Here is a 27,048-nt window from a genome sequence, read left to right as displayed (position 1 = left end):
ACCTCCTGGGTGGGAGGAGGGGGGAAGGCCCCCAGGTCGCCCGGGTCCCCTCCAGCCCCGGCGCCCACTGACCAGGGGCCAGCCCGCGGACCTCCCCGTCAGGCCGAGTGGGTAGTACCCACAGCCCACGGTACTTTTCCGGGCCCACAAAAAAGTTTTAATTCTTTCATAACCAGAAAAAAAAACCCTTGGTTAAAGAAACGTTTTAATATATTTGTCTGTACACCAGTGCAGTTGTAGAATATAAATTGTAGCTATGGGTTCCCCCCCCCCCCTTACGCCATGGAGGAAGGAATCTATGAAAGACAGTGAAAATCATGATGCATCCCTGCAGGCGCTGGGTTGGGGGGTTCTGCGGCAGACTTGCTTCGGCTTCTGACCCTAGGCCCCTAATCAGAGGTGGGTAGAAGGCTACAGTTCTCCAGTTTTATTTCGGCACCTGATTTCTTTAACAGGCGTCCATGGGGAATGGCAACACTCCAGTTTCAACCCGAGGTGATAGACACCCAGCTTTACTTGCTGCCAGCCCTGTAGTGAAGCCTTAGGTGTTCTTAGTCATTGCTGGAGGAATGGACTCAGCCACTGTGGGGACCAGGTGCCTTTTACTTGCTGGAGAAGCCAGGTGTCCCTTTTAAACTCTGATTAAGCCAGCCCTCCTCCTTCCCACCTTTCCCTGCACACCCTAGAGAAATGGTTCTGAGGTGTTGAAGTTCTCCCCTTGGATTGCCTAAGGCAGGTAGTGTCAGGCAGAATTAGATTTTGAGGTTACTTTTGGGCTAAGGGAAGGTTTCCCCTTCTCAGAGTTCAGAAGGGAGCAGGCCAGGGAGGTACCAGCCTGGGAAAGAGGTTAAAATGATGCATCTTATTTAGCTGGCAGGGAAAAGGGGCTTTCTGGGAGTTAACAAGGCTGCCAAGGGAAGGGCTGGAGGAGAGGGCCTCTGCCCAAGCAGGGTCCCTGACCCACCAGAACCTAGGTCTCTGCATTTCAGACCCAGGATTCTCTGGGTGTAGCTTCTTCCAGCTTCATGGAAGACTTGGCAGTAGGGCTGCCCCGTCCTGTGCCTCCCTTTCCCTTTTTCTTCACCTGTTTCCCAAACTTGATTTTTTTTTTTTTTTGCGCCCCTTGCTTTTAACACATCTCAGACTGCCCAAGGGCATTCACTGACCTGTGGGTGAGGCATTTTGGGTCCCTAGGGACAGTTCTAAACAGATGGAGCTGCCAGGGGAGGAGCTGAGCAGGCAGGTTGGGGAAAATGCCCTTGGGTCATTAGTGTCCCGTATTCTAAACCACCTAGATCAGTGAATCTGAGTGGTGGCCCTGGGGTTAGGGTCTTTTTAGCATTCTCCCCCTTGCAGCCATTATAAGATATAGCACCTTGAATGTGTATCACATGGTACTTCTCAAACTCGGGATCCTTATAAAGGGGGGAAAAAACCCCACTTGCCGTGAATCCACAGTATTACTGTTTTTATTACAATATTGCTTAAGTATACAAACATAAACCCAGATAGAACTTTTTCTAAGTTCATATTTAGAGACTTATAAGCCCCAAATAAAGGGATGGCTTAAGTGTAAAGATGAAAACCGTAACACCCATAAAATAAACACTTTAATGAGATGGGTGATGTTTTGCTGAAACTTGGTCACTGCTTTCAATGCTGCTGTAGGCTGACGGCCATCGCCCTGGGTTTGAGGAGTTGCACAGACCTGTAACGCCACACGCTCGGGGATGAGGTGGTCCTCCCTCCACTTTTCTCTGTAAAATCTTTTAGCATGGATCTGACTCCATTTGGTCTTCTTTTGGCTTGAATGCATCATTTATATTCAGTACGAAAGCCTCAATCTTCCTTTTCCACTAGCTTAGGATAATTAAAGTAGTGGCATTCATACAACTGCAGGTATAAATGCAAACTTGAAATTTGGGTACTGAAATCTCATACCTGAGAGACACTGGAATAAGAAACCCCTGCCACAGGGATATTGGTCTGATTCAATAACTATTTACCCAGTGGCCACTAGGTGCCCAGGACAGGGCTGTGTACTTTAAATATGTTAACTTACCTCATTCCTCAATTTTAACTTACATTACAGGGTAATATGTGACTCATGGGGCTGTTTAACCAGGGTTGACTAGTTAAGAGCCAGGTGGTAAGCTTTTAATAAGTGTTAGTAGTTACATTATTCTTAACACCTTTGGAGGTGGTTAGTTTTTAACTAGTTTATAGAAGAGGAACAGACTCCATGAGATTGTGACCCATCCAAGATAATACGGTTTGGAAGCAGCAGCACAGGGACCCAAACTCATGCCCAGAGCTGTTTCTACTCTCACAGAGCTTCCAGTACTGTGAACTTAAAATTAAGAATCCCTCACCCCTGGGTGGGGGCAGGCATCCTAAAATAATCTCCTCTCAGTCTGGCTACTACGGAAAAGTTCAGGAGCCAGACCATCCCAACTGCAAAGAGAAACCCTCAGTGTTCTGCAGTTTGGTAATTTTCTGCAGCTTCTGCTCAGAGGAACTGGCTGTGTGTACATGTGGGTATCCCGCCAAGACATTCTTGTTTTTCTGTCTGGTGTTCCTCTCTGTAAGGGTCTTGAACTTGATATGTTTTCATTTCCCTGATAATGGTGTCCTTTTCTGTTGTAATTCCACACAGGGTAGAAGTCTTGGGGTGCCTATTACATAAGGTAGGCAAACTAAAAGTACGAAACTTTGTTCTTCAGTTCACTCAAAATCAAGATAATTGACTAAATGCAATGACTTCTCATTTTGGATGGGCTCTTCTGTGCCATTTAAGATCTGTTAAGCTCTGTATCCCTCCTCTTGTTTGGTGAAGATGCAAACTATTTTTGATCTGGCTCTTCTGGCTTCCTGTTTTATGTTAGGTGGTCCCATGCTCCAGAAAGTTTCCTGACATCCTGAGAGGTAATGTCTTCCACTCAGGAGCACTTCTTCTTTTTTTTTTTTTTTTCAACTTTTTAAAAAATTGTATAACTATATATACATTTAAAAAAAAATTTATTTCTTGATTTATGGTTGTGTTGGGTCTTCGTTTCTGTGCGAGGGCTCTCCCTAGTTGTGGCAAGCGGGGGCCACTCTTCATTGCGGTGCGCGGGCCTCTCACTGTCGAGTGACCTCTCTTGTTGGGAGCACAGGCTCCAGACGCGCAGGCTCAGTAGTTGTGGCTCACGGGCCTAGTTGCTCCATGGCATGTGGGATCTTCCCAGACCAGGGCTCGAACCCGTGTCCCCTGCATTGGCAGGCAGACTCTCAACCACTGCGCCACCAGGGAAGCCCCAGGAGCACTTCTTAAATAAGTTTCTCCTCTCATTATGAGTGTTGGTTGCAGTGCCTGGCAGTGACTGCTTGCTGCTTTTAAGCCTTTTCCAGCCAATTTGAACCCTTCAACATGGTTGACTTAGCTCACATCTCAAAAAGCTTCCAGTTTACCATGAGGGTGGTCTAAGCATGCAGATGGCTTATCAAGTTGGTTTTCTTACTAAATTTTGGAGACTTGGTCTTCATCTCTGTGGAATAGGAGCAAGTTGTGCTTTGTTTAGTTCTCTTGGGATATTGCGCTGTTAAGACCATGGAATAAAACAAGCTGATGGGAGTCTTGTTAGACATGTTGTGAATGATCCGAATGCTTCATGGTGATAGCTGTCCTTGGTGTTTGTTTGCTCTGAAGTGGAATCCTACAGAAGAAAAAGGGGAGCAAATATCCCTCTTTCCCCAGGCTCTGACACTCTTCTGGGGCCTTCCACATGGTGTCATGAGGTAGTTCTAGACCTTTCAGCTAGGAAAACTCATTTTGAAGCCGAAACTTGATGATAGATGCACCACTGGATTTTGTTGTTGAAGAAAATCCACATCCACATGTGGATATTTAAGAATTCCATGGCCTGCATGTTGGAAGTCCTTATTCCTGGTGCAAGGTGTGGTCCAGGCTCTATCATTAAGAAAGATGTATTATAGTGGGCAGGCCTCTGGAGTCTTAGTTTCCCTGTATAAAACATGAGGGGTTGTGATTGAGTCCCTACTAAATTTAGTCCTTGATGACCCTATGAGGAAAGAACTCAGTTCCTACATTGAAAGCTCAGCCTCTCTGCTTCATATATAGCAGAGGTCTTGAATGATTTTGATGTGTACAAGATGGTGGTGCATTTTGGGTGAAAGGGATGGGTTTTCAGGTGAGCACCTTGGGCCTGGGGACCAATGTGAACATATAATACAGAAGAAGCTGCTGATGGAGTGGACATTTGAGTGATTGAAATCCCTAGATTCTCCAGTCTCTCCTTAGTGTATAACTTCCATCTCTGCTTGGAAGCAGAACTTAATTTGTTACACAAGGAGTTCTGAAGAAAGATGGGTCTCGTGTAGAAAGGGGAGAGATTACCATATTTAACTTACAGCTCTTTAGTTTCTAGCCTGTATCTTCCTAAGTCAAAATAATTTTATTGGAGTCAGCTATTTTTCTGTCCCTTATCCCCACTTTGTCTTCTCCAGGAATGAAGTTACTGAAGGAGAGTGAATACACGATGTTGTATCATCAACAACTGGTCCCCATTGGATAGGACAGGGTTGAGAGATGACCTGAAAAATTGAGGGTGCTAGGGTGCAGCGTGACTTGTATTAGATTGAGCCATATGAAAGTACTGTTGTGTAGTTCTACAATGATCGAAATATTAGTAATTCATACAGTTTAACCCAATACCTGAGGATGCAAGAAGGCCACCATATTCTTGTTCTCAATTAGGAATCATAACTTCCCCACCCCCCTGGACACCTCTCTCTCATTCCAAGACATCCTTGTCTGTATGTGTAGAAGAATGAGGATTTGCAGGGGGAAAGGATCAAGGCTACAGCCACGAATTTCTGCCGAGCAATTGAAGGTAGGGTCCTTTAGTGGGAAAGCGTCACGTACTGTGACCCACTGGCCACCTGGTCACTGGTTTGTCTTACTGGTTTTGGAATTAGTTGCCAGTCCTTCCTGCAGTGTGCTATCTGTAAAAGTGAGTTTCAAAAACTCAGTGCTTGGAGCAGTGAGAAAGCCCTCTGACCTTGTCACAGTCAGAAGTTTTGGGATCAAATTTCAGTTCAGCCTCTTAATGTTTGGGCACACTCTAGGTAAATAATAATAATAATAAAATAAGTAAAAGAATGCCTGAGGGAACAGGTCTGCAAGCAGAGTGGGGTTGATTGCCAAAGGATCCCTGGAGGACAGAGTCTTGGAAGCTCTGGCCACCCGTCATTGCCCCGTCGCCTTGAGTCAGCTTCGTTCAGAGTGTGGAGGACATTTTATACACGGTGGAAATAGGATGGGATTGGCGGTCTGGGGAGGTTTTCTTGTCCAACCCTATTTGTTCCAGCACCCTGCAGGTTGAATGCTGGTAAGTGCATCTGCTGTGTCTTTTATGAGGTAATGTGCATCACAGGGTATTTGGGGGAGGGTGGGAGCAGAGGAGGGGAAGCAGGAGAGCCAGAGGGGCAGCTGTTGGGAAGGCCCCTGAGCAAGAGGCTGATTGCTGTGATTATACCAGCGTGCTCTGACGTTGGGTTTTTTTTGGGACATCTGAATCAGGCCAATTTCAGTCCAGTTTCCATTGTGCTGGGATTAGTCTCCATCATGCTAAGTGTACCAGCAAAGGGGAGCTGTTGGCAGTCCCTGAAGCCCCCAAAGCTGATTTGATCAGGGAAACAGCCACACGTGGGGCTTCTCATGTGTGAAGCGTGTGTTTCAAGTTGCGGAAGCAATCATCGGATCAGTGACGCAGGGCTGTGAGCAGCTGGGTGATTTCCGTTGGCCACAATTGTTTCTGTTCCATTTAATTTCCAGGTGTCCTACATAGGCCAGGACTGCAGAGAGATTCCAGAGCACCTCGGCAGGGACTGTGGACATTTTGCAAAGAGGCTTGATCTGAGCTTTAACCTTCTGAGGTATGTAACCTTCACGAGACGCAGACCAGGCCTGGGAGGCCCAGTCCCCCTGGTAACGGCCTGCAGATAAAAGTCAGACATCCCAGCTCTGCATAGGGTACAGGGCTGTGAGACCTGTGGAACCGCACCCCAAAGGTTTGACTCTGCTTCACGTGGTTCTCTGCTCCCCTCTTTGCGCCGATGAAAAAGCAGCGAGCGTGAGCATCTTCGGTCTCACATGTGTCATGAGAGGGCTGTCAGTGTCACTTTGTTCTTTTCCTTTCTCACTGATGTCCGTGCAGACGAGTTAGAATACTCTTGGGGAGAAAGTGAGGTAGAACCAGCAAGTGTTTTGGGGGTGTTGAGGAATGCTTTCCTGGATAACTCCATCGCCCAAAGATTTGCCAAATTCCAGGTAGAGTGTTTTTGTGTGCTTTTTTTCCTTTGCCTTTTTATGAATTGGAACTTTAAATATTTGTGATGATGATTTCTCCCAGATGGTATTTCAAAGTAATTCCAACACTGTTGGCATGGGGTAGGTGGGAGGGAAACTTGAACGACTGTTCCAAACTTGGCAGAGAAGGTAAGTGTGATCGTCTGTATTATTCCAATGGAGAAAACAGTTATTTCATTTCTTCCTAAAAGATTTTGAATTGCGACTGGCTTGGGGGCTTCGGGGAGGGAGATAGGAGGCTCTCGGAAAGCAGGTATCAGTGGGACAAATGGGCAGGGATCTGGGTGGTGGCTTTTCCTAACGAGGTGGTTCCACACAGAGGTTTTTCCTGTGTCCCCTTGAGAGCCATGCTGTCCTGTGAGGGGAACAAACTGTCTCAAGGTGGAAGGAGGGGTGAGGAGCTGGAATCCCACCCCAGGGCTTCTGTACTTTCCTGCTTCCATGCTGCGGAGTGTCTTCTGAGTCGGGACACTTGGGAATTATGGATTCCAGGGAAGATGGACAAAATTCAGGGCTTTAAGGCACCAGAGGGGACTTGAAGCTAAGCCAGCAGAGCTTCTTGGGCTGGTGCTCAAGAACTCACAGCTGAGATGCATGGTCTCCAGGGAAGGGGCGTCCAGGGAGTTGTGTTGGAAGAGAGTGGGCGCTGTGTGCTTTCTCTCCCTGACTCCCAAGGGGTTTGTATGCTTCTGGAGAGATGTGGAAACTGAAAAGTTGCAAAGTAATAGAGTGATGAGAGGATGCCAAACAAACGCTGACTCTAAAGAAACAAAGGATGGTTTTTGGTCCCTACCCAAATTGGGGACAGAATACACAACCTGGACTGGACAGTGCCTGAGACACGGGCGCCCCTTAAAGAGCTCCCCAGGACAGACTCAGGCAAAGGGTTCCTTGGGGCATCGGAAGGAGTTCTTCCCATGTGACCGGCCTGCAGGGGCTTGGGGCTCTGTGGCTCGGGCAGTGGCTGCTTTGCTGCTGGGAGCCCGGATGTGGGTTTGAGGAGGCTGGGCCCTGTGAGGGAGCGTGTCAGCGGTCACAGGTCACGGGGCTGGGCTGCCAGCTCTGAGGAAACAGCCGTCTTTGTCATGCTCCGGGCCCTGCCTCCCTTTGGCAAAGAAGAGGCTGGAATCCTGGGAGGTGTGTGTGTGCCGAGCGAGCTTGGTGGCGGGCGAGAAGGGGCTCTTGGCTCTGAGGGGCTGGATCTAAAAGGATTTATCACAGGAAATGATGGATCCTGGAGGCAGGAACATTTTGTGAGAAGGAGATCGGTGGAATAAATTCAGAGGGAGAGGAGTTAAGATTTGTATTAATTTTTGTTGCTGTTGAGGAGACAGATTTCTGTAAGTGTTGAGTGTGAGGAGTGATCCCTTCTGGTCAGGAACCTGTTCTTACCCCTGTTGTGGTCAGTGTGTGGGTTATAGCTGGGTTGGGGCAGGGATGAAGTCTAATGGAAGGGTTTATATTAGGACTTACAAAGTCAGAAGGTGTTACAGACCACAGTGGAGAAGAGTAACCCTGGCTTGACATGGTTATGTTGGGATTGGCTCATCTTTGATGGTCTTATTAACCTAACTCGGGGGCGAAGGGAGGCGGCACTATTTATCTTGCGTGTCAGAGGAAGATGCAAGCTTACTCGGGCCCTGGTCTCTGCCTTCAGCTGGATAAATATTCAAAGACGACTTAGATGCCTAACTAATTTCTCTTAAAAAAATGGGGGAGGGGAGAGAAGGAGGAGAAGGGAAGAGAAAGATAATAAACTTACCTTCCAAATAGACGGGAATGTGACAGATGTCACTAGCCCACCAGCCTGCAGGGATCATCATACCCAAAGGAAATACTGTGAATCCCCATCCCACCTTCTGTAGAAGGTTTCTTCCCAGCCCTGACTTACTATTTCCATGGAATTTGGGGGAGCATATCACCCTGTATTTGCTCTCCACCTGGATTCACCATAGCTCCCTGTTCTAACTCTCTCTGCTCTGTCTGCTGTTCTCCCTCTTGGCAGCCTGTCTGGCCCCACTTGGGACACCCCCTTCATCTCTCTGAAGCCCAACACAATGTTACTGTGTATTATGCCAGTTCAAAGTGTGCTGGGGGCGATAGGGTGGTAATTGTTGGATGCAGCAGGAGACACATTGGGCTAGCATTGTTCCTGGAAATCTTCTGGGTACCCCCTTGCCCTAGAGACCTTCTCCTTGGCGATTCCTCTCATTAGGGTCAGGTCTCCTGCATGTGACCAGGTGCCCCTCTTTCCCAGCCACTTTCTCTGCTTTCCAATGTCACTTTTCTTTCCAGAGCTGCCCTCAGAAACACAAAATTCTTCTTACTCTGTTATATTCAGAAAAATCACCCCCCTCCTTTTTATAGAGCATCTGTGCAGGCTTCCTTTTCTCATCCGAAGAGTCATATCCGGGTATTGCCTTAAATGGATGAGAGCCACTAATACAAATTTTGCTAATCTCATAAATCACAAAATCAGCTGCAGTCTGTTTGTGCTTTAGAGTACAGCTTGTTTTTAGGCAAGGAGTTCTATTTATTCATTTCAAAATATTTAATACGTTCACATGGCACAGTCTTTAGGAGGAACAAACATGCAACCAGTGAAAAGAAAATCTCCTTTACACGTAAGTCCTTTTGCCTCCTGGTTCCCATCTGCACTGCTAACTACTGGTAGTTGATTTTTGTCATCCTCCAGAGATATTCCGTGCATATGCTAACATGAGAATTTCTCATGTGGCCAGATTTATATTACTTCTTGCCAAGATGTTAGTGAAAACGGAGGCACCAGGCTTCAGTTAACCACTTGTGATAGGGACATCCGTCTCTGTTGTCTATTAATTCATAGCCCATCATCGTTGTTAATTTCATTCATGAAAGTGATGTTTCTGCTGATTGTCTCTATGGCCACCTGTTCATGCTGGAGGGGAGTGTGGTTATGGGTTTATAAGCTCTGACCTTTTATTTTTTCTTCCCGTTACACCTTAGGGTCTTGTCTCCTGCGTTAACTATGGTGACTCCATCTCTACCTCAGTTGGGTTGTCCAGTAATAAACTATGCAGAAAGTCGTGGAAGTTGAGACTGTCTTGCTTCTATGACTCTGTCCTGGAGGGAGTTAAAGTCCCTGGCCAGTATGTTCTCTGTCGGGTTGGAAAGGGAAGCAAGACAAAAGGTCCAAATAAAATTTCTGGCTCCCTTAAAAGACTCAAACATTCCTTACCTGCTCTCTCAGCCCAGACCTCATTCTTCCTGTTATGATGAAAACCAGGTGAACTGCAATGACCGTGAACTGGGACCAGCTCTCTGGACATGATTCTCAGGTGTAGGGTCCTGCCATCCCCCCTTTAAAGGGCATATTAGGTAATAGCCAAGAGGAGTGAAGTTTTGTCCCTTAAACTTAGATGCATTTATGATCATGAATCCAGTGTTTACATCTGCATGACATTGTACTTTAGGTTTTATTTTTTGAAGACAGTCTTGTAAATAATGAAACCAACAATGATCAATTTAGAAATCTTGAAAAACACAAAGGTATGACAGAAACCCTCTTTCTCTCAAATTTTCACTGATAATCTTACCACCCAGGAATCACCATCGTTAACATTTTATTGTCTTGGAGTCTTTCATAATGCCAAATATTTTTTAAATGACGCTGTTGCTTACATTGTGTTGGAAGCATATTCCCATCTCAATAAATATTACAGTTTTTAATGGTTTCTTATTTCTTAATGTTGGACATTTAGATTGTTTCCAGATTTTTACTGTTATAAATATCTCTGTTATAAATTGCCTTGTAATGCTCATTGATGAATGTCTCTGATTAGTTGTTTGGGGCAAATTCCTGGAAATGGAATTGTCAGAGAGCCTTGATACAGATGGCAGATTGCCTTAAAGAGAGGTTATACCGACTTCTGCTACCAGGAGTATTTGAATATCCATTGTCCCAAACTCTTACTTGAACTCGTTTTTGAGGTTTTCGTATTTTACTTTACTTCTGTGATCAGTACAGAGAGTCCTCCGGTTCCTTGATCGAGGCAAAGAGATCTTGGTAATGAGTTGTTCCAGCTTTCATTTTCCTTCTCCCCTGACTGGGAAAGGGCAGTGTTCTCTCTGGTGGCCCGTTTCTCTCCCCCAAGGGCCTTGAGTGGGTTGGGTGGGTTGCCTGCTGAGCCTGTGAACACAGTGGGCAGAGCAGAGCTCCCACGGCACACGGTGATAAGCACATCTGTGTCAATCTGGCAATAAAATTGAGAGGGCTTAATTGATCTATGGCAACAGGAAGCTTACGTTTTAAAAATCATTGGCAGTTGTATCTTACTTAGCATCACTCTGATAAATGTACTGGATGGGAGAATTGCTTAGGAGAAACTTTCTTAGGTGGGAGCTTGCTGCTTCTCTGGCTTTGTCCAGGATGACAGTGATGGGCTGGGGAGTTTGGGCAGCTCCAGTAGAAAAAGAGTGGCTCTGTCCTCCCTGCCAGGCAGTGAGGTGGACAACTGGTACACTGTCAAATCTTCGAGGGCGGACATACGACCATATCTATGCCTATTACTAACTGCTGGACAAAACTGGGCCTGTTAGCTTGCTGCTCAGTTGGGAAAATGGGCAGTGTAATGAAAGGAGCCAAGGCTTTGGGGTTAGGCCACCCCGGCTTGAAATCTTAGGACTGTCACTCACCAGTTGTTTAACTGGCCTTGGGCTAATTACAAAAATGTTGAGTGTGTAACTGTGTGTAAAGTGCCTAACAAATTACCTGGCACATAATAGGTCTTGAGTAAGCAGAGCTATGGTTAGTGCTTAAACATGGCGCTAGTGAGGCTAAAAACCAACTCTTAGGGGCCCTCCATAGGGCCATTTCACTCTCTGGTAGTCACTGGGGTTCCTCACAAACATTCAAGATTTCCTCTTTAAGTATATGGCATGTTTGCACATCTTTGCACCCTTTGGTATAACCAGTGGCAGAAACTTGAAGAGCCAGTGCATAATTTGCCACTTTCTCTTCTGCTTGCTGTGGCCATCAGTCTTGGGTTCTGACCATAAATGACCAGAACCCCTTGCTGACCTATGTTGGATATAGATTGTAAACAAGAAATTTGTGTTACAAGACGTGAAGTTATTTAATGCAGTGTAAGCTAGCCTGTTCTAACTGGTACAAATACCTTAGTTTTCCAGCTGTCTGACATTGCATAGGCTAAAGCCCACTCATCTTGCTCACATTTTTCATCCTTCCCAACTGGGAGTGTTCCTTTGTTCATATCATGGTAGGAATGAGTAAGAGAACTCCCCGCCTAGACTCTTAGGAGAACAGCTCGAAGGTCATGTTCTGTTGGTGTTGGGTCTTCATCAAACTGTTTCTTTGCAGTCAGGGGCCTTGTTCATACTTGTTTTCAAAACCCAAATGTAGTAGTCTTACTTGGGGAGCTCACTGATATTGGGGTTGGGTTGGCAACAGAGCTCATCATGTTGGTGAGACTTGAGAGGAAGAGATGATGATGGGAAAGATAGGCTTTAGGAAGAGAAACTGTTAGTGAATTTTCACAATAGTTCTAGGGCCTTGATAAGCCCTGAGTGATTCAAGGAGGCGAGGGTCTACGTATGTTGGAAGCAGTGTTCTCTCTGATCTGGGCAGTGCTATGAAAAGCACCTTTTTTGTTCCAAGAATATTATTGGCCATTCTAGTGTCTCCGGCTACCAGCAGAACATACAGTCAAAAGGTGAAGTGGAAAATGACCTGGCAGGTAATGTTTGATGTCTCGATAGCAAGACTTTGATTTCCTTGACTTATGACTCTTCCTAGAGTGACCTTTGTGACTGTAGAACCACCAAAAACAGTTTAAAGGAAAACAGGAAGGGAGGGAAGGAAGATGACCCAAGGGAGCAGGTAGGAAGCCACTGCGAGTGAGGTTTATGTGGTACTTTGCTGCCTCCCTCCCCCAAGAATGTCCTGACTTCATGGATTTCTACCCTTTGGCCAGAAAATAGGGTATTGAGCCACAGAGTGTAAGACTGAGCTGGGACAGTGGTGGGCCTTTGGAGCGAGTTGACTGAGAGACTGTGGGGCTTTCCTGAGGTTCAGCTTTCTCATAGATGGCGATGTTCCCTATGACTCGCAGTGTGGTTTAGAAAGGGCTTTCATAAACCTTGTCTCCATATTTCCTACAGTGTTGCCTGCAGGATGAGAAATTCGTACACTTGTTTAGTAATGCCTTTTATTTCTCATCTCACCCGTTTAAGTCCTTCAGAGCCTTCGGTTTAATTTTCCTTTTTTTGTAAAGTTTCTCTCTCTGAGCCGTTTGGAACTTGGGCCCCCCGCTCTACCCTCTCCCCCTGCCCTGCTCTCTGCTCTGAGGTCATTGCACATGTGGTGGTGTTGCTGTCTGTTGTCAGGGTGGCTGTTGGAAGCAGGGGTGATTTTCGGGAATAGGGGGAGAGACCGGCGAGTTTCACCCGTTCAGACTCTCTACTCACTGGCCTTCTGTCTTCTAAACCATGAAGTTCTATCACAGTGATGGCGGTGGGGACTCGACTAGCATTTAGTGGGTGAGGCCTGGGGTGCTAAATGTCTTGCAGGGCATGGGACAGCTTTAGACCAAAGAACCCTCCCTCCCCCACGCCAGCTGCACCCTGAGGAAGACCTCTGAGTCCTGTAGGCGAGAGCTGGGGAATGGCTCACTTCATGAAGTAAAGCAGCCTTGCAGATGAGTACCCAGAGGTGACTTGCTCGGCCCTGCAAAGGAGCCCAGGGACAAGGGGTCAAACAAGTGACATTAGACATCATGGTTTTTTTCCTTATTAATACATGAGCAATATTATAGAGCACTTGCTACATGCCGAGGCTGGGCAGAGCACCTACCAGGTGTTAGCTCGTTCAGTCCTCCCAACAGTATTTTCCGATGTAGCCACTGAGGCCAAGATAGGGGTAGAAATCTCCCCCAGATCACAATGATGGTTAAATGCTGGGATTAAATGGCCCTGGTGGTTTGACTTCAGCTTTGTAGTTACTCTAGACTGCTTCTCATGGTATAAATCATTGCTTTCTTTGTGCGAGAAGATGGGTGGTCATTTCCAAGCCTATATTTCCTTGGGGGCAGGGGAGTTTGTTATATAAAATCATGAGCAGCCTGTGGAGTTCACGGAAGCTGGGTCAGAGTGGATCCTGCAGCTCCAGGTTGGAGACCATAGAAGCCTCAGGGTTGTCTCTGTTGCATTTCCTTCTCTCTCCAGTTTCTCCCACACCTTCCTGATGTGCAAAGTTTGGTGACCTCGTGAGGCCTGTGCCAGCTGGGAGTTGGGGGTTCCCAGAGACCTCCTCCTCTGCTTTTATTGCCCCCTCTGGGTTACGAGGCATGGCTCAGATGGTCACTGTCAGGGCAAGAAATGGCTCAGCATTTGCCGTGGCTCTACTGTCCCAGCCTCAGGATGGGGAACCTTGAGACGGATGACTGCATGCATGACTTTTGATTCTGGAGGGAAAAGAAGAGGGTGTGTGTGTGTCCATGTCTGTGTCTGTACTTGGACATGTACTCACTAGCATGCACACACCCACCATGTGAAAAGCCTCTTTCCTCTTGTCTCCTTGGGGACTGCTGTGCTGGTGATTTCAGCTGTTCCCTGCCCCTTTATGATGAAAAGGGAGTGATTATGCATTTTGCTGGGTGTCTGTGTTTAATTGCAGGGATGTAGGAACTACGAATTCTCCCTGGCCGAGGCTTTCCTAATAAAAGCTCTCTCCTGTCCCAGCTGCTTTCTCTTCCCCTTTGCACTCACACCCTCATCACTGCCACAGCACAAGGTCACTTAGGATTGTAAATGAGGAAGAGACATACACACACATGCTCAGGTTTCCTTTTAGAGTTTAAAGAAAAAAAGACACCCCCTCCTCCAGACCCATCATTATGGGGATCAGCTACGTGCCCCCCACCTTTGCACCACCTCCCCTAAGCTCCTCTCTGAGTTTATACAGAACCCAATTTTTCAGTCTCTTGGGTGTCTGCTTTTTCTCTTTTTCTGAAGAAATAAGAGACGGGTAGAGCAGGGAAGACCGACAAAAGAGCTTTTTTCTTTAAAAAAAAATCCCAGACCCATTTTTGAGATAAAGCAAGACTTACTAAAAACAATAGGAGAGGAGGGTGGGAGAGGGGGTGTTAACCCCCATACCGCCTAGTTTCTGCAGCTGGAGAAATGTTTTAAAAAAATGCACCATTGTTAAAACTTTTTTTTTCTTCCCTGATGGATTTATTTATAAGGTAGAGAAATATTTTCCCCATAATTGGGTAACTCTTAATAGTAGCAATTGCATATTTATCAGTGTGAGGGGCTATTATTAATGTAACTGTCAGACCCAAACACATTTCTGCATTAAATCCATTTAGTATGTGCATTATTCGGGCTCGAATGTCACCGGGACATCAAAGCCCCGGAGGCATGGAGAGCTCAGTGCCCTGCTGTGGCTGCGGAACAGGCCCTTGATCAATAAATGTAACATGTTAATGCAGAGCAAATAGAATAAAAGATTTCTTTGACAAGACATGAAAAATCACCTTGTGGCAGCTGGCATGTGATGCCGTTTCTGGGGAGACACTAGCAAAGTTGATCTGACAAGTAAAGAGGAGAGATGATGGTTGTAAGGTGCTTTTGTTTCAAACTTCTTTCTTGACCTGTCAGGTTTTGAAGGCGCCTCAATGGCTCTTTTTTGTCATGTGAAAATTGTAGTCTTAGGTAGTTATGAAGCAGTTATCTCTTCTCAAATTGTGAATGCTGCTGTTTAATTGATTCACTTAGCATTTGAAACTGTCACGCATTAATAATTGCGAAATCCTGTAGATACGGCACGAGTGTGTCACGCTTAAATGTGTAGTTATCAGAAAATTAATATCCTTAATGAACCGGTGCTTTCAAACTAACATTGCATGAAATCTCTTTTGCCCTTTCATTTGCCGAAGCCACATCCGCCAGTTTGCCGAGAATCACCTCTCGACAGTTTGCTTTCTTGATGCCCGACAAATGCCAGCTTTGCTGTGGGTACATCGCCTGCTCAATGACAATAAATATAGTAATTATACTGGAGTTAGTAATTAACATAATTGTAGTCAATTACGACAAATACAGTGCTAGAGCTAAATAAATGAGAGGGGAGAAATTAGCAAGCTAATTGATTTATCTTTACTTCGCTTTCTATTACAACTGGCAGGGCTGTTTTTCTTGGGGAGGGGGAGGGGAGGGGCAAAACATCCCCACAAGGATTGTTTACAAGTAACTGATTTTGTTTTGAAGTTGCTTTGTCTTTGACATATTATTACGCATCACCCCCCACTCTGCTTACAAGGAGGAAAAACGGAAAGAAAAAGAGAATTTAAATGTCAAGGGAACATTTTGTTAATTTAACTACATCAAGCTGAATGCTGCATCTAAAGGAAGACAGGATTTAGCTTTTGCTAAGGCTTGAGGAGTTATGTTGTCTTCTCGGCTATTGTCCTGGTAAAAGAAAGTTTGAGAGAGAGAGAGAGAAAGTGTGTGTGTGTGTGTGTGTGTGTGTGTGAGTGAGTGAGTGAGAGAGAGACAGAGAGACAGAGAGAGAGAGTTCGAAATATTGTCTCCATCAGCTAGGAGGTGTTTTCCTGGATGGTACATTTTGGGGTTATATGTGCCGCTGGCTTGGGGTGAGAAGTGGACATATTTTACTTGGTTCAGCCCCACTTGACCTTGTTACGCCTTCTTCCCTGGGTACTCTGGGAACACACAGAGGAAAGGAGCGGCCAGAGTTGCTGGACAGGGCAGGGGAGGGGCTCCAGCGAGGACCCACCCTCTCTTTGCCACACTTCAAGGCTGCCCAGGCTCCTGGGCTGTCGCACTCCTGAGGCTGCCTGGAAAGTTGCTGTGGGGTCTCAGTGCCCATGTGTTTCGAGCTGGTTTATTCTGTGCTGCCTGGAGCCCTGGTTAGTGGTGTTGATCGTGCATCTCTGTTCTTTGTTCACCGCTTTTAACATGACTGCTGTTCATGCCGCTCAGGGAAAACCTGTGCATGTTTTCAGGCTTGGGGTCGCATCTCAACCCTGTTTGTTTTTTTTCTTACAACTTTTAGAAACAGGATTTTTTTTTTCCCTCTGCCTATTGACACAGGATGGGGCTAGTGGCCAGAGTTTTTTAAAGGTTGGAGAGCTTAAAATCTTAGGCTGGTCTCACCCAAGGTTAAAATTGAGTGCTTTCAGGACATGGCAGTTAAAGTATTCAGCATCAGTTCTAACCTCGTCAAAGCCCCAGTTAATCCCCTGAAAATGAAGCAGTTTAACAAATTAAAAATTTGTTTCAAAGCCTTTTACTTGGCTTTTCTTGAAGATTCCACTGGATAAGTTCCTAGTCTGATAGGAGCGGGAGTCAGAGGCTGCAGTTTTATTTGTATGTAGGTGGTACATATAACCGTGCATAACCTCGTGTGGAATTCAGTCTTTCTGTTGCAGTAAGATACTGCCTGTATTTTGGAACACCAGGATGTACTCGGCCACTGCTTAGTGTGGTCATTCTTCATGTGTGCTGCATTTGGAAATCAATTTCTGATATGAAATATTTATATACAAGGAATCATTTAAATTATTTAAAGTTTGCAGGCATAATGGCCTTTCTGATGAAGTCTCAAATTATTTTAGTAAATGCATGGACCTTCTGAGCAGAAAAGACTTTCATAGTTGGGGGTGGGTAGGGGGTCGGAGAATGATGCTTGGAACTCGAGCCTGATTTAGTTTGTTGTGGGTCAAAGAGGAATCCATGATTTCTATGTGTAGCTTTGTTTTCCAAAAATAGATAAATTCCAGGTATCGTATACCTCTAGAGAGAGCTGTGAGCACTTGTGAGAGGCAGTGAGGGGTGTGGGGTGAGAGAAAATGTGTGAAGAAAAACCTTTTTGCTGTTGACCACTGTCAAAATGTGGCATTTGTAGTATTGCTGCTGTCTGTAGTCTCTACTCACCTGCTGGTTTTTATATATACCCTGTCTTTTCTCCTGAATGGCGCTCAGATGTAGAGCGGATGTCAGTCGGTGAGAACATAGGATGATGGCAAAGGAAGCCTCTTTACATTTTTATTATTTTACAATTAAAGTTGCCCTAACTGGAGCTAGCTTTATTTTGCCCTCGTACTACTAAAGAAATAACAGCACAGGGCATAATTTAGATGAATTCTTTTCGAACAGAATGCTGTTTGCAAAGGCTCCATTTTGTCCCAAGACTCTTCTCTGTTTCACTGAGACAGACACCCATATAGATGTTTAAATATGTGAGTTTTGAGGTGCTTTGTTCCTCAAATTCTGATTACTTTTTATATTTGTTCCGCAGCAGCTCTGATGATTGCATCTACTAAAATGCATTTTTGTGGAGTTGGTGGAGCAGGAAGCGAGAGGGGATGGAGTTTGTTAAGAGCCTTTGTCCGTTCACCTTCTGAAAAGCTGGATGAGGGGCACTTGCCCATCAGTCTTGGGGGTGCATTGCAATTGCCTGGTGGAGTGTGCATTTTATTTCAGGGTCTTATTTTTCAGAATGAATTCCCTGTCCTATCTAAGTGCATCACCGTGGTAGCTCACCTCCTGAGGATTCGAAACCTCCCAGGAGCAGTGGGTGATCAGGACCCGAGGGTGACCCTGAGAGGGCAGGCTGTCTTCATCTGTGCTGACAGTTGAATTACGGGTCTGTCCTGGTTGGCTCTTGTGAATTCTTCCTCAGACGCCTGAGCTGGACTAAAATCACAGAAGGATAGCCATCCTTCCAGTTGTATAATTGGATGTAGCAAACCAGTACGCTGAATTCTGTTCTTGGAGGCTGGGCTCTGGTAGGCAAAATCAGCCTGACGTGGGGTATAGAACGGAGGCTGCCAGTAACTCCCGAAGGTCAATTCTGTCCAGTATCCTGCCTCTGAGGAGCACTGCATTTGTTCCAGCCCATGATGTGAAACCCCGGAAGAATGACTGTAGGGGTAAATTTAACCATAGAGTTGAAGGTTTTTCTTATCTTCTTCCTCTTTAGCTGGTGGGTGCAAGTCAGGCCTGGGATGACATGTTTTGGAGAATGCCGGCAGGGTTGCAGTGGGCTTTCTAGCTGCCGTGTACAACCACGTGCACCCTCCATGGATGCACTTTAGGGCCAGGTGCTTTCCAAGGTCTTTGAGAAACCACCTCATATGGCCATGACCTAGATTATCGTGCAACTGAGTGGAGGTGGGGACTGCTTAGGATAGCAGGGTTCCCCAGAGCTGTCTGGAGATGTCCGCAAGGGCTGAGGACTTGGATCATTGTTCTTGGGAAGTCCCTTCCTGTTCATTACAAATACATAAATATTCAATGCGTACTAGGTTCCCCAGTACCTGGAACTTAGAGATGTGATATACCTCTTTGCAAAAGCTTATATGCTTAACGTGGAGATAAGGCTAATTCAGGTGAAATTATTAGAACAGTACAGGGCCACAGCCAAATCTACCAGCAACTTTGAGAATTTTGTGGTTCTTTCCTATTGGGAAGCATAGTTACTCCATCCACTGTCTGGAAGCTTGATCTGAGTTAGAGAGCAGCTTTGGGGAGCCACACGTGGAGAGGAAGGGTCCCAGCCAGCCAGGCTGAGCAGTTAACTTGACCCAGGTGAGCCCTGGGGTTGGTCCCAGACAGGTCTCCCAGGATATCCACAGGACAACACGGTTCAGTTAAGTGCCAGGGTCCATGCTCTCACTTCTTATGCCCCAGAAGGTCTCAGGAAAGGGGACTTCTTCAGAGGAAACGTCATGAGAAAGACGGGCTTGGGCCACTCTGAAAAGAGAGCAGAGTTGGCCACGCTGGTTCAAGATTTCTGGGCTGGGTAGATAGCTTGCGCAACGTTGGGGCTTTGGGACCAGGCTTGTCCTGAGTGGAGCTGGGGAGACCCTGATCTGTGTGCCCTCAGGAGTTTGTGGGAGTCCAGGAGGAGAGAAATGGGAGAGTAGGGTGAGTTTCTTCTCTTACACACAGACACAGACGCCTGCGCTGTGCAGCGTGGAGGTGGTTCTGGGATGGAGAAGCTGGGTGGGGAGGGAGGCTGGTCAGGCCGGAGTCTTGGGGGAGGCCAGTCAAGTCAGGACTCCGGGGAGGTTTGGCTTCTCCCTGTCAAACCTTCACCCTGCAGTGAGAGGCATGTGGCGGGGGCACGCCACCTCCAGCTGGTGGAGGGCAGCCCATTCCCCGGCTGAGCAGGGCCTGAGTGTCGGCCCTGACACGCATACGTGGCAATTACCCTGTTAGAAGGGTCACGGTTAATGGAGTTCTTCTAGACTGCTGCTACGAGTGCGGGGCTGCTTAGCACCCGGCAAGGCCCTGCAGCTCATTCAGAAGAGGAGGAACCAGAGCTTGAAATTTCATCTTTCAGAAATTATATTTATTATTGTTTTTCCACGTCTCAGTGTTTGTGCAGCGCTGGCATTTGGGGTGCATTCTGCCCTGGGAGAACTTGCACGCTACTGGTTCTGTGAATGCCCTGGGGTCCTTGCAGTAACTCTGCCTCTCCACGGAATGTAAGCTTTTCCAGGATGAGTCAACATCTTCTCATTCAGGGGTGCCCAGGGCAGGGTTATGCACGTGGTAGGTCCCCCGCTATTGGAAGACGCTATCTAATCTTGGAATTCCCCACTTGCTACAGTGGATGTTTAAAAGCATGATACTGGTCTTAAAAGGTAGCAGTAACTACCATTCATCCATCAGCTGCTTCTGATTGCCTTCTTAAGGCCTTATGGCAAGCTAGGTGTTCTTCACAGTTTAAAGTTGGGAAATGAAAGTGTGCCGAGTTTAAGGGACTTTTCCCAGGGTACACAGCTGGTCGTGGAGGAGCCAAGGTCTAAATGCAGTTTGGCACAACTACGAAGCCTACCTCCTTGGCTCTCACATCGTATTGGATTCCGTTGTGTTTCCCACAATTCCAACTGATTGTTGTCCTTGAGATCTTTACTTGCTGAACTAGTGTAGGTTGGTAACTAAATGTCAGAGAAGAGCAAAATTGTCTTCCAGGCCCATGAACAGGGGACAGCTCTCCCCGTGCCCCCCTTCAAGGTTGTTGCTGGTTTTTCTTCCCAAACTTATATTTGACCTTATCATATTTCAGGGGAGATAGAAACTGTAGGCAGTGAATCTTTACATCAAATACTAGTAGTTTAGAAGTCTGTAGAAAATTAGGTTGGGTTAACTTGTCCTCTTCCTTCAGGAAGATGAAACAAGAACAAAAATAGAACAAACTCCGTCCGCTCTAATAAGGGGCCTCTGGGGGCTGGGCCTCCACTACTGCTTTTGGATCCGTCTCAGGTGTGAGTCCTATTGCTGCTGCTGTTAATCTGGACACAGCCCTTCAGGAGGCGTGAGTCTCTGTTTTCTTATCAGTTACAGGCAAAGCATATTGTCCACTTTTCTCCTCAGGATGTCTCTGGGTTGCACAGGAGATAGGTTATTTGGATGCAAATGCTTTGTAAATCGCTAAACACTACATAACTAACTATGATGCATTTTTCCCAGTTTTATTGACATGTGATTGATACATAACATTGCATTAGACCACGATGTACAACATAATGACGTGATAAATGCGCATATTGCAAAATGGTTACCACAGTAAGTTAATATCATATAATGCATCGTATGATGCATTATTGTCATTATAATTTTTTATTTTGAATGAGAAACTGAAATTTTGCTAGTTTGAAGCTCAGTCATTGTTGGAGACCACGAAGCCAGAGGACGTCTGTCTGGGGCTGATCTGGTAGAAAAACAGTGAGATCATGAGACAGGATACCTATTTGTCTTTACTCCATCACAATTATCTGTGAGCTACTGAGCAAGTCATTTAATCTGTGTTGTGATTTTTCCAGACAGGGGATAATACTCACCTATCAGGGTTGTGAAGATCAAATGAAGTACTTAATGTAAGAGTTTTGTTCCTGTAGGTGATGTACCTAAAAAAAACAGCTATCCCCCAAATCGTTAATTTCATTTTTTGACTCTTCTGTTTTTTTGAGCAGACTTATCTTTGAGATTATTGTGCTTGGGCTCATGTTGCATTTGTTGTTTGTGACTTGTGTACAAATCAAAAGGGAAATCATAGTCCTACAGTGTATTTCCTTGCAAGGAGCATGTGACTCTGTTCTATATCCCTAAGTTTCTTCCATCTGATTCTCTTGCCTTTACTAAAAGTTTGCCTTTTCTGTAATTTCTGATCTGCGTTGAATTGATGGGTTTTGTCATAACTAACAGGATCTGTGTTAGCTTTTTCACAAAAAGGGCTTCTTAGAGCCTCTTCCCAGAATTGTAAAAATCACGTTTAGGTAGTGCATAGGGAGATAGAAAGTGGAGTTCTGAGATTGGAAGTACAGTCTTCTTTTAACAGTAAATCAAAGTATAAACTAGTCAGATGATAGAGAAGGTGAGGAAATAAATGAGGAAAGGAACATGGACCAGCCAATCCAGAGAGAGAGGCGGCTCTGGATTTTATTAGTCAATGTAGCAAAGAAATTTCTATTGGCTGTACGAAAGCATTTTTGTCTGCATCTGTGAACTGTTTGTGCCGTGTTGAGCTGTGCACTATTTTTAAAAAAAATTTTTTTTTTATTTTTATTTTTTTATTTTTGGCTGCGTTGGGTCTTCGTTTCTGTGCGAGGGCTTTCTCTAGTTGTGGCGAGCGGGGGCCACTCTTCATCGCAGTGCGCGGACCTCTCACTGTTGCAGCCTCTCTTGTTTCGGAGCACAGGCTCCAGACGCGCAGGCTCAGTAGTTGTGGCTCACGGGCCCAGTTGCTCCGCGGCATGTGGGATCTTCCCAGACCAGGGTTCGAACCTGTGTCCCCTGCATTGGCAGGCAGATTCTCAACCACTGCGCCACCAGGGAAGCCCGAGCTGTGCACTATTTAACCGTTCCTTTCTCCCACATACACAAGTACTAATAATGACGTAACATCAGTTAACTAGTGCTTAGCATTCTCTCTCATTGAACCCTCCCAACTTGGTGATAAAAAAAAAAACAACTGTTTACAGATAAACCAAGGCTTAAATTGATCAAGTACCTCACCCAACTTCCCATAGTAAGAGTGGAAGCCGCGACTGACCTGGGCCCCCCCCCCCCCCACTTTATCACAGTCCTCCACTTCTCCCGTGATGCTCTATGCTGTGCTTCATAGACCCACACGCTGTGAGAGGGGTAGAGGTAAGTTGGTTTAATCCAGTAGTTTCCAAAATTATTTTTCTAGTGGCAGGATCCTTGTCAAACAAAATTTTACAGAGAAAGAACATTATGAAATAAAAAGGCTTTGGTATTTTGGAAAGTGAGTCAGCAAAAGCAATGAAGCTGTTCGGATGAGCCACTGGGCTTGATATTGAGGTGAGAGACAAAATGCAGTTTGATACTTGCCCCAGTGTTCAGATGATTCCTGCATTTGGTTTTGGGTGTGCAATATGTAAATACTAGTTCACTCAGTAAGTAGTTGCAAATGGTAACAGTTTTTTTCCCCCTTAAATTTCACCTTGCAAATACCAGGAAATGTTTAAACTAGACAGTTGTAGGAAGAAACTCGAAGATCTGCACAAAACGAGTTAATTTGGCGGCACAGGATAATACGCTGTTCTACAGTGTGTTGAAATTTGGTATCAAAGTACTTGAGAGAACATACTGCTCTTAAATTAGTTCTTAAAAATCGTTAAAGTAATTTAAAAGTTAAATTTGAATTAGTCATTGGAAGAAACTGAGAAGCCCCTTGTGGTGCCCTAGGGTTCTGTGGAACACAGTTTGAAAACCACTGGTCTGATACTTTCTTTTAACATAGAAAATTGAGGCCCAGAAAGTGTAAATGGTGGGTTGGTGCTGGGAAACAGGAAATTGTGCCAAAGAAATGTTTACTTTCTAAAATTAGTTTTTCAAGCTTTTTCTCTGGTTATAAAGTAATCATTTTATAAAAATACAGGGAAAATATACAGAAGGAAATTTTAAACCATGAGCTTACTGCTGAACAAGAAACCAGTATTCCACTATTCACATTTGAGCATGTATAAGTTTTTACAAAATTGGGTTTGGGCTGTATATACAAATGGCATTTGAACAACGTCGGGGTTAATCCGTGTATAACTTGTACTTGACCCTCCATATCCAGGGTTCCTCTGCATCCAGAGATTCAACCAATCGCAGATTGTGTAGTACTGTAGTTCTTACTATTGAAAAATATCCAAGTATAAGTGGACCCGTGCAGCTCAAACCTGCGTTGTTCAAGGGTCAACTGTATAGACTTGTATCCTATTTTTTTCTCTTAATGTTATATCATGTGATTCAGTTTTCTTGGATAATGTGGTTTTTCAGTGATTACGTAATATTTTTTCACAGATGCACCATAACTGAGCCATTTTCTTATTGGTTGACATATACGTATGTATCGTTTTCCGCTGTCACGTGTTAATAAGAAATGCTGTGATGAACATCTTTGCCTATAAATCTTTTGGTTCACTCTTTTCACTGTTTCCTTAAGATAATTTCCCAAAGAGTGAAATTACTGAACTAAAGGTCATTAAAACAACAGTCTTCCCCAGAAGCTTCTCTCTGACCCTTCATCCATCTCCCACAGGAGAGTCTCGGTTGTGGCGTTTTCTCCGTGTAGGAGGTATCAGATTCGGGGGGTGTGGGCGGCCTCAGTGGGAAAGATCATCTCGAGCATCTTGACCTAAGCCTGTCCATGCTTCCTCTCCAGAGACCGAATGCTTTGTGGGTGCTTAGGCTGGTTCAAACGTGGGTAAATCTGAGATCTGCCTAGCGTCTGGGAGGTCCAGCTCACCTCTGAGTCCATGTGTTGTCCCTGCCCACTGCGGGGACCTTGGAGCTCTGGAGGCCCTTTCGGGGCAGGTCTTTGCCCAGTGGGGTGTCAGGCCCCCAGAGGTGGCCAGGCTTGTGAGGAGGTAGAGAGAGGAACCCAAACCATTTTCAGCCTTTCCTTTTCAGATCCTACCTTTTAAGCATACCTACATTTACCTGCAAGGGCAATCGTTTTGCATTTTAATGACAAATCAAGTACGCTAACTTGCATTTGAAACGAAAGTGCCTTAAATGTCTCTGGCTGTCAGAATGAGATGTTAGGAGCCTGATGAAAAGCGAACAAAGAAGACAAAGTATGAAGCCTGGATACAGTGCAAAATGAAATAAAACCTTGTATGGCCTGTCAGGGGTGTCAGTTGATATTCATATCTAAAGCACATTATAGCATTACTTTGCAGCTCATAGCTTACTCATCTGTCTTTTTTAATTCATCACATTCGAGCCCACATCTTTTAAGTCTCGTGTGTCAACAATGGGAGAAATCTGTTAATTGACAAATGAGTGTCACAAATGTGAATTGGTGCCTTTACATCAGCGGCAGGTGTAGTCTCTTTTGTTTTTTGTTGGATCTATTATTGGCATAAGCCAGTGTAAGACATCTGTCTTTGTCGGAATGAGAAATGACAGGCCTTCTTGGCTGTCATTGTCTTAGTGCGTGCTCATTCTGTGAGATACTGTATAAAGATAAAATGTCAGTTAAAAGAATATGAAAAACTATCTGGAGGAAGTCCTTAAATTACTCAGAGAGGGGATCCGGGAATTGGGACTGGAATTGAAATCCGAGTGTTTCAGTTTGTATCTATCACACCTATTTAAAAATAATATTTCCTGAGTAACAGGATGAGGTTATCAGGCATTTAGGACGATGTTATATTGTCCTGGTATAATTAGCTTTATAACGTGGGGAGAAAATCTACCTTTGGAAGATATGAATTTATTTATTATAAGGTCATCTCCCAGACGAGCACAGAATTGTCTCAATAAAAACACTCCAGGTAGGATTCTGGGTGTTGATTTGCATGTGTTTTGCAATATTGAAATTGTTCCCCTCCAATTTCTTTTTCAGTTATACTCCTATCTGAGCCTGATGAGAAGCATAATGAAATAAAAAGCAGCAGTTGTGGAGTGATGAGACAGTTAGTGGGGAGAAAACTGTTAGTTTCACTGAGCTCCTGGTGGGTTTAGAGATGCAGGTGAGTCTGGACACCTGAGGCTGTGTTGTTAACTTGTTGCTGGTGAGAGAGGAGACAGAAGGTCTAACGGTGGAGGAATGCTCCTGCACCCTGTTGTATCCGCAGGATCTGGGGAGCCCCTAGACGTTTAGGGCTGGTAAGGACACCTGGTTATAGGATGGGTAGACTCTTAAGGCATGCTTCCCAAACTTGAGTGTGTACACAAATCCTTGAGGGTCTTGTTAAAACGCACTGTCTGTTGCAGTAGGTCTGGCCTCGGGCCCGAGCCTCTGCATTTCTAACAAATTCCCAGGTGATGTTGATGTGCTGCTTTGTAGACCCAGCGTGAACATCAAGGAGTTCAATTCATCTTCTCACAGACCATCTGGTGGGCTCCTGTAGAGAGCATAGAGTTAAGAGGAGAGGCAAGGCTTCGGGTGCTGGGATGGGCTAGACTCTTCTGGATCATTCCTACATCAAGAAGTTATTTTTTTCTGCAGAAATGTTTCTCGCCCCTTCAGAAGAGGCCCAGACTCACTGATTTTTCTCCAACTCTATGTGGCTGGGGGACAGGCCTCTCTGAGTCCAAGGTACCCTGCCTTCTCTGAAGGGGTTGGCACTGTGTGTGTGTGTGGGCATGCGTGTACATACACAGTGTACATAGGCTCGCTGTTGTGTGGTCGAGGAAGGGCATGTACTGAACCTTACATGTGTGTTGGCAGAACCTGAGTGTTTTTGTGTGCACCTTGTGTATTTGGGGATAGGCATGCAGCAGGCCTGAGTGTACACTATTTGTGTGTGATTTATAAACACACATGTTATATGTTTACATAGCAGGCGTGTACCAAACTATGGGAGGGGACGTGTGCATGAGAGTGAGTTTGCTCAGTGGAGCACTAGGGATCCTTAGCTGATACCCATTTGAATAATCAGATCGATGGGGTATATGTAGGGGAAGAAAATGGCATGAGGATCCACTGCTGGGGCTGCAGCCTGGTCCTTTGGTGTTATTAGTCTTGCGTAAACATATTTCCCTCCAAGGTTCCTCCTGGCCCACTGCCGTGGAAGCTGAGTGCAGTGTTTATTTTCCGATGGAATAGACCCTTGGCAAAGTTAGACAATCCTATTGGGATCTGGGGAAGTCCTCAAATTATCATCAGAGGATCAGGAAGGGCAAATTATGTGGAGTCTGAGGACGAGACGCTCTCCTCCCTTTTCTTTTTATTTGAGCTACAATCATGACTCAGAGCACAAAGCCACCTCTTTTCTTTTTGTGTAAACTAATAATGAAGTAATGTGTAATTGGGAGGATGAAACTGCTATTTTTCTGAGGAACCTCAGGAAAGCCGATGGTTCTTTCTCCAGACTCTTTTCTCCTCCCCCCACCCCACCCCAGGCCCTGGCCTTCTTCATTTCACATTCTGTGTATTGCAGACCTTTCCCTGGCTGACCCTTAAATGCTGTGTTCTGGAGGAAATTTTTTAATTTTGTTTTTTAAATTGAAACAAGGCTTACCTGAAGGGGATGAGGCAAGCCAGAGAGAAAGGAAGGGAAATGGCCCATCTGAAGGACAAAAAAAAAAAAAAAAGGCACAGAAGTTGCGCCCTAAACCCCTTTTGCTATAAACGAGAATGTTTTTGTCACGTGGAGAGCGGCCCGTTTTGCTTTCTG

General features: G+C 45.4%; 1 protein-coding gene across 7 annotated transcripts in view; it reads left to right on the top strand.

The window, feature by feature from the left end:
- The window catches only part of LRMDA (leucine rich melanocyte differentiation associated), a 1,782,822-nt gene that overhangs the window by 127,573 nt on the left and 1,628,201 nt on the right, over window positions 1-27,048 (top strand). For all 7 annotated transcript variants that reach the window (XR_009497876.1, XR_009497874.1, XR_009497877.1 and 4 more), the window contains one exon: window positions 5,837-5,937. Coding sequence is in view for 2 of the 7 variants with exons in the window: in XM_059899184.1 (XP_059755167.1) it covers window positions 5,837-5,937 (101 nt within the window). In the remaining 5 variants the exon portion in view is untranslated. The remainder of the gene's footprint in view (window positions 1-5,836; window positions 5,938-27,048) is intronic.

The sequence above is a fragment of the Balaenoptera ricei genome, chromosome 16, assembly GCF_028023285.1.
Source record: "Balaenoptera ricei isolate mBalRic1 chromosome 16, mBalRic1.hap2, whole genome shotgun sequence".
NCBI lineage: Eukaryota > Metazoa > Chordata > Mammalia > Artiodactyla > Balaenopteridae > Balaenoptera > Balaenoptera ricei.
This window is presented reverse-complemented; position numbering and strand designations above follow the sequence as displayed.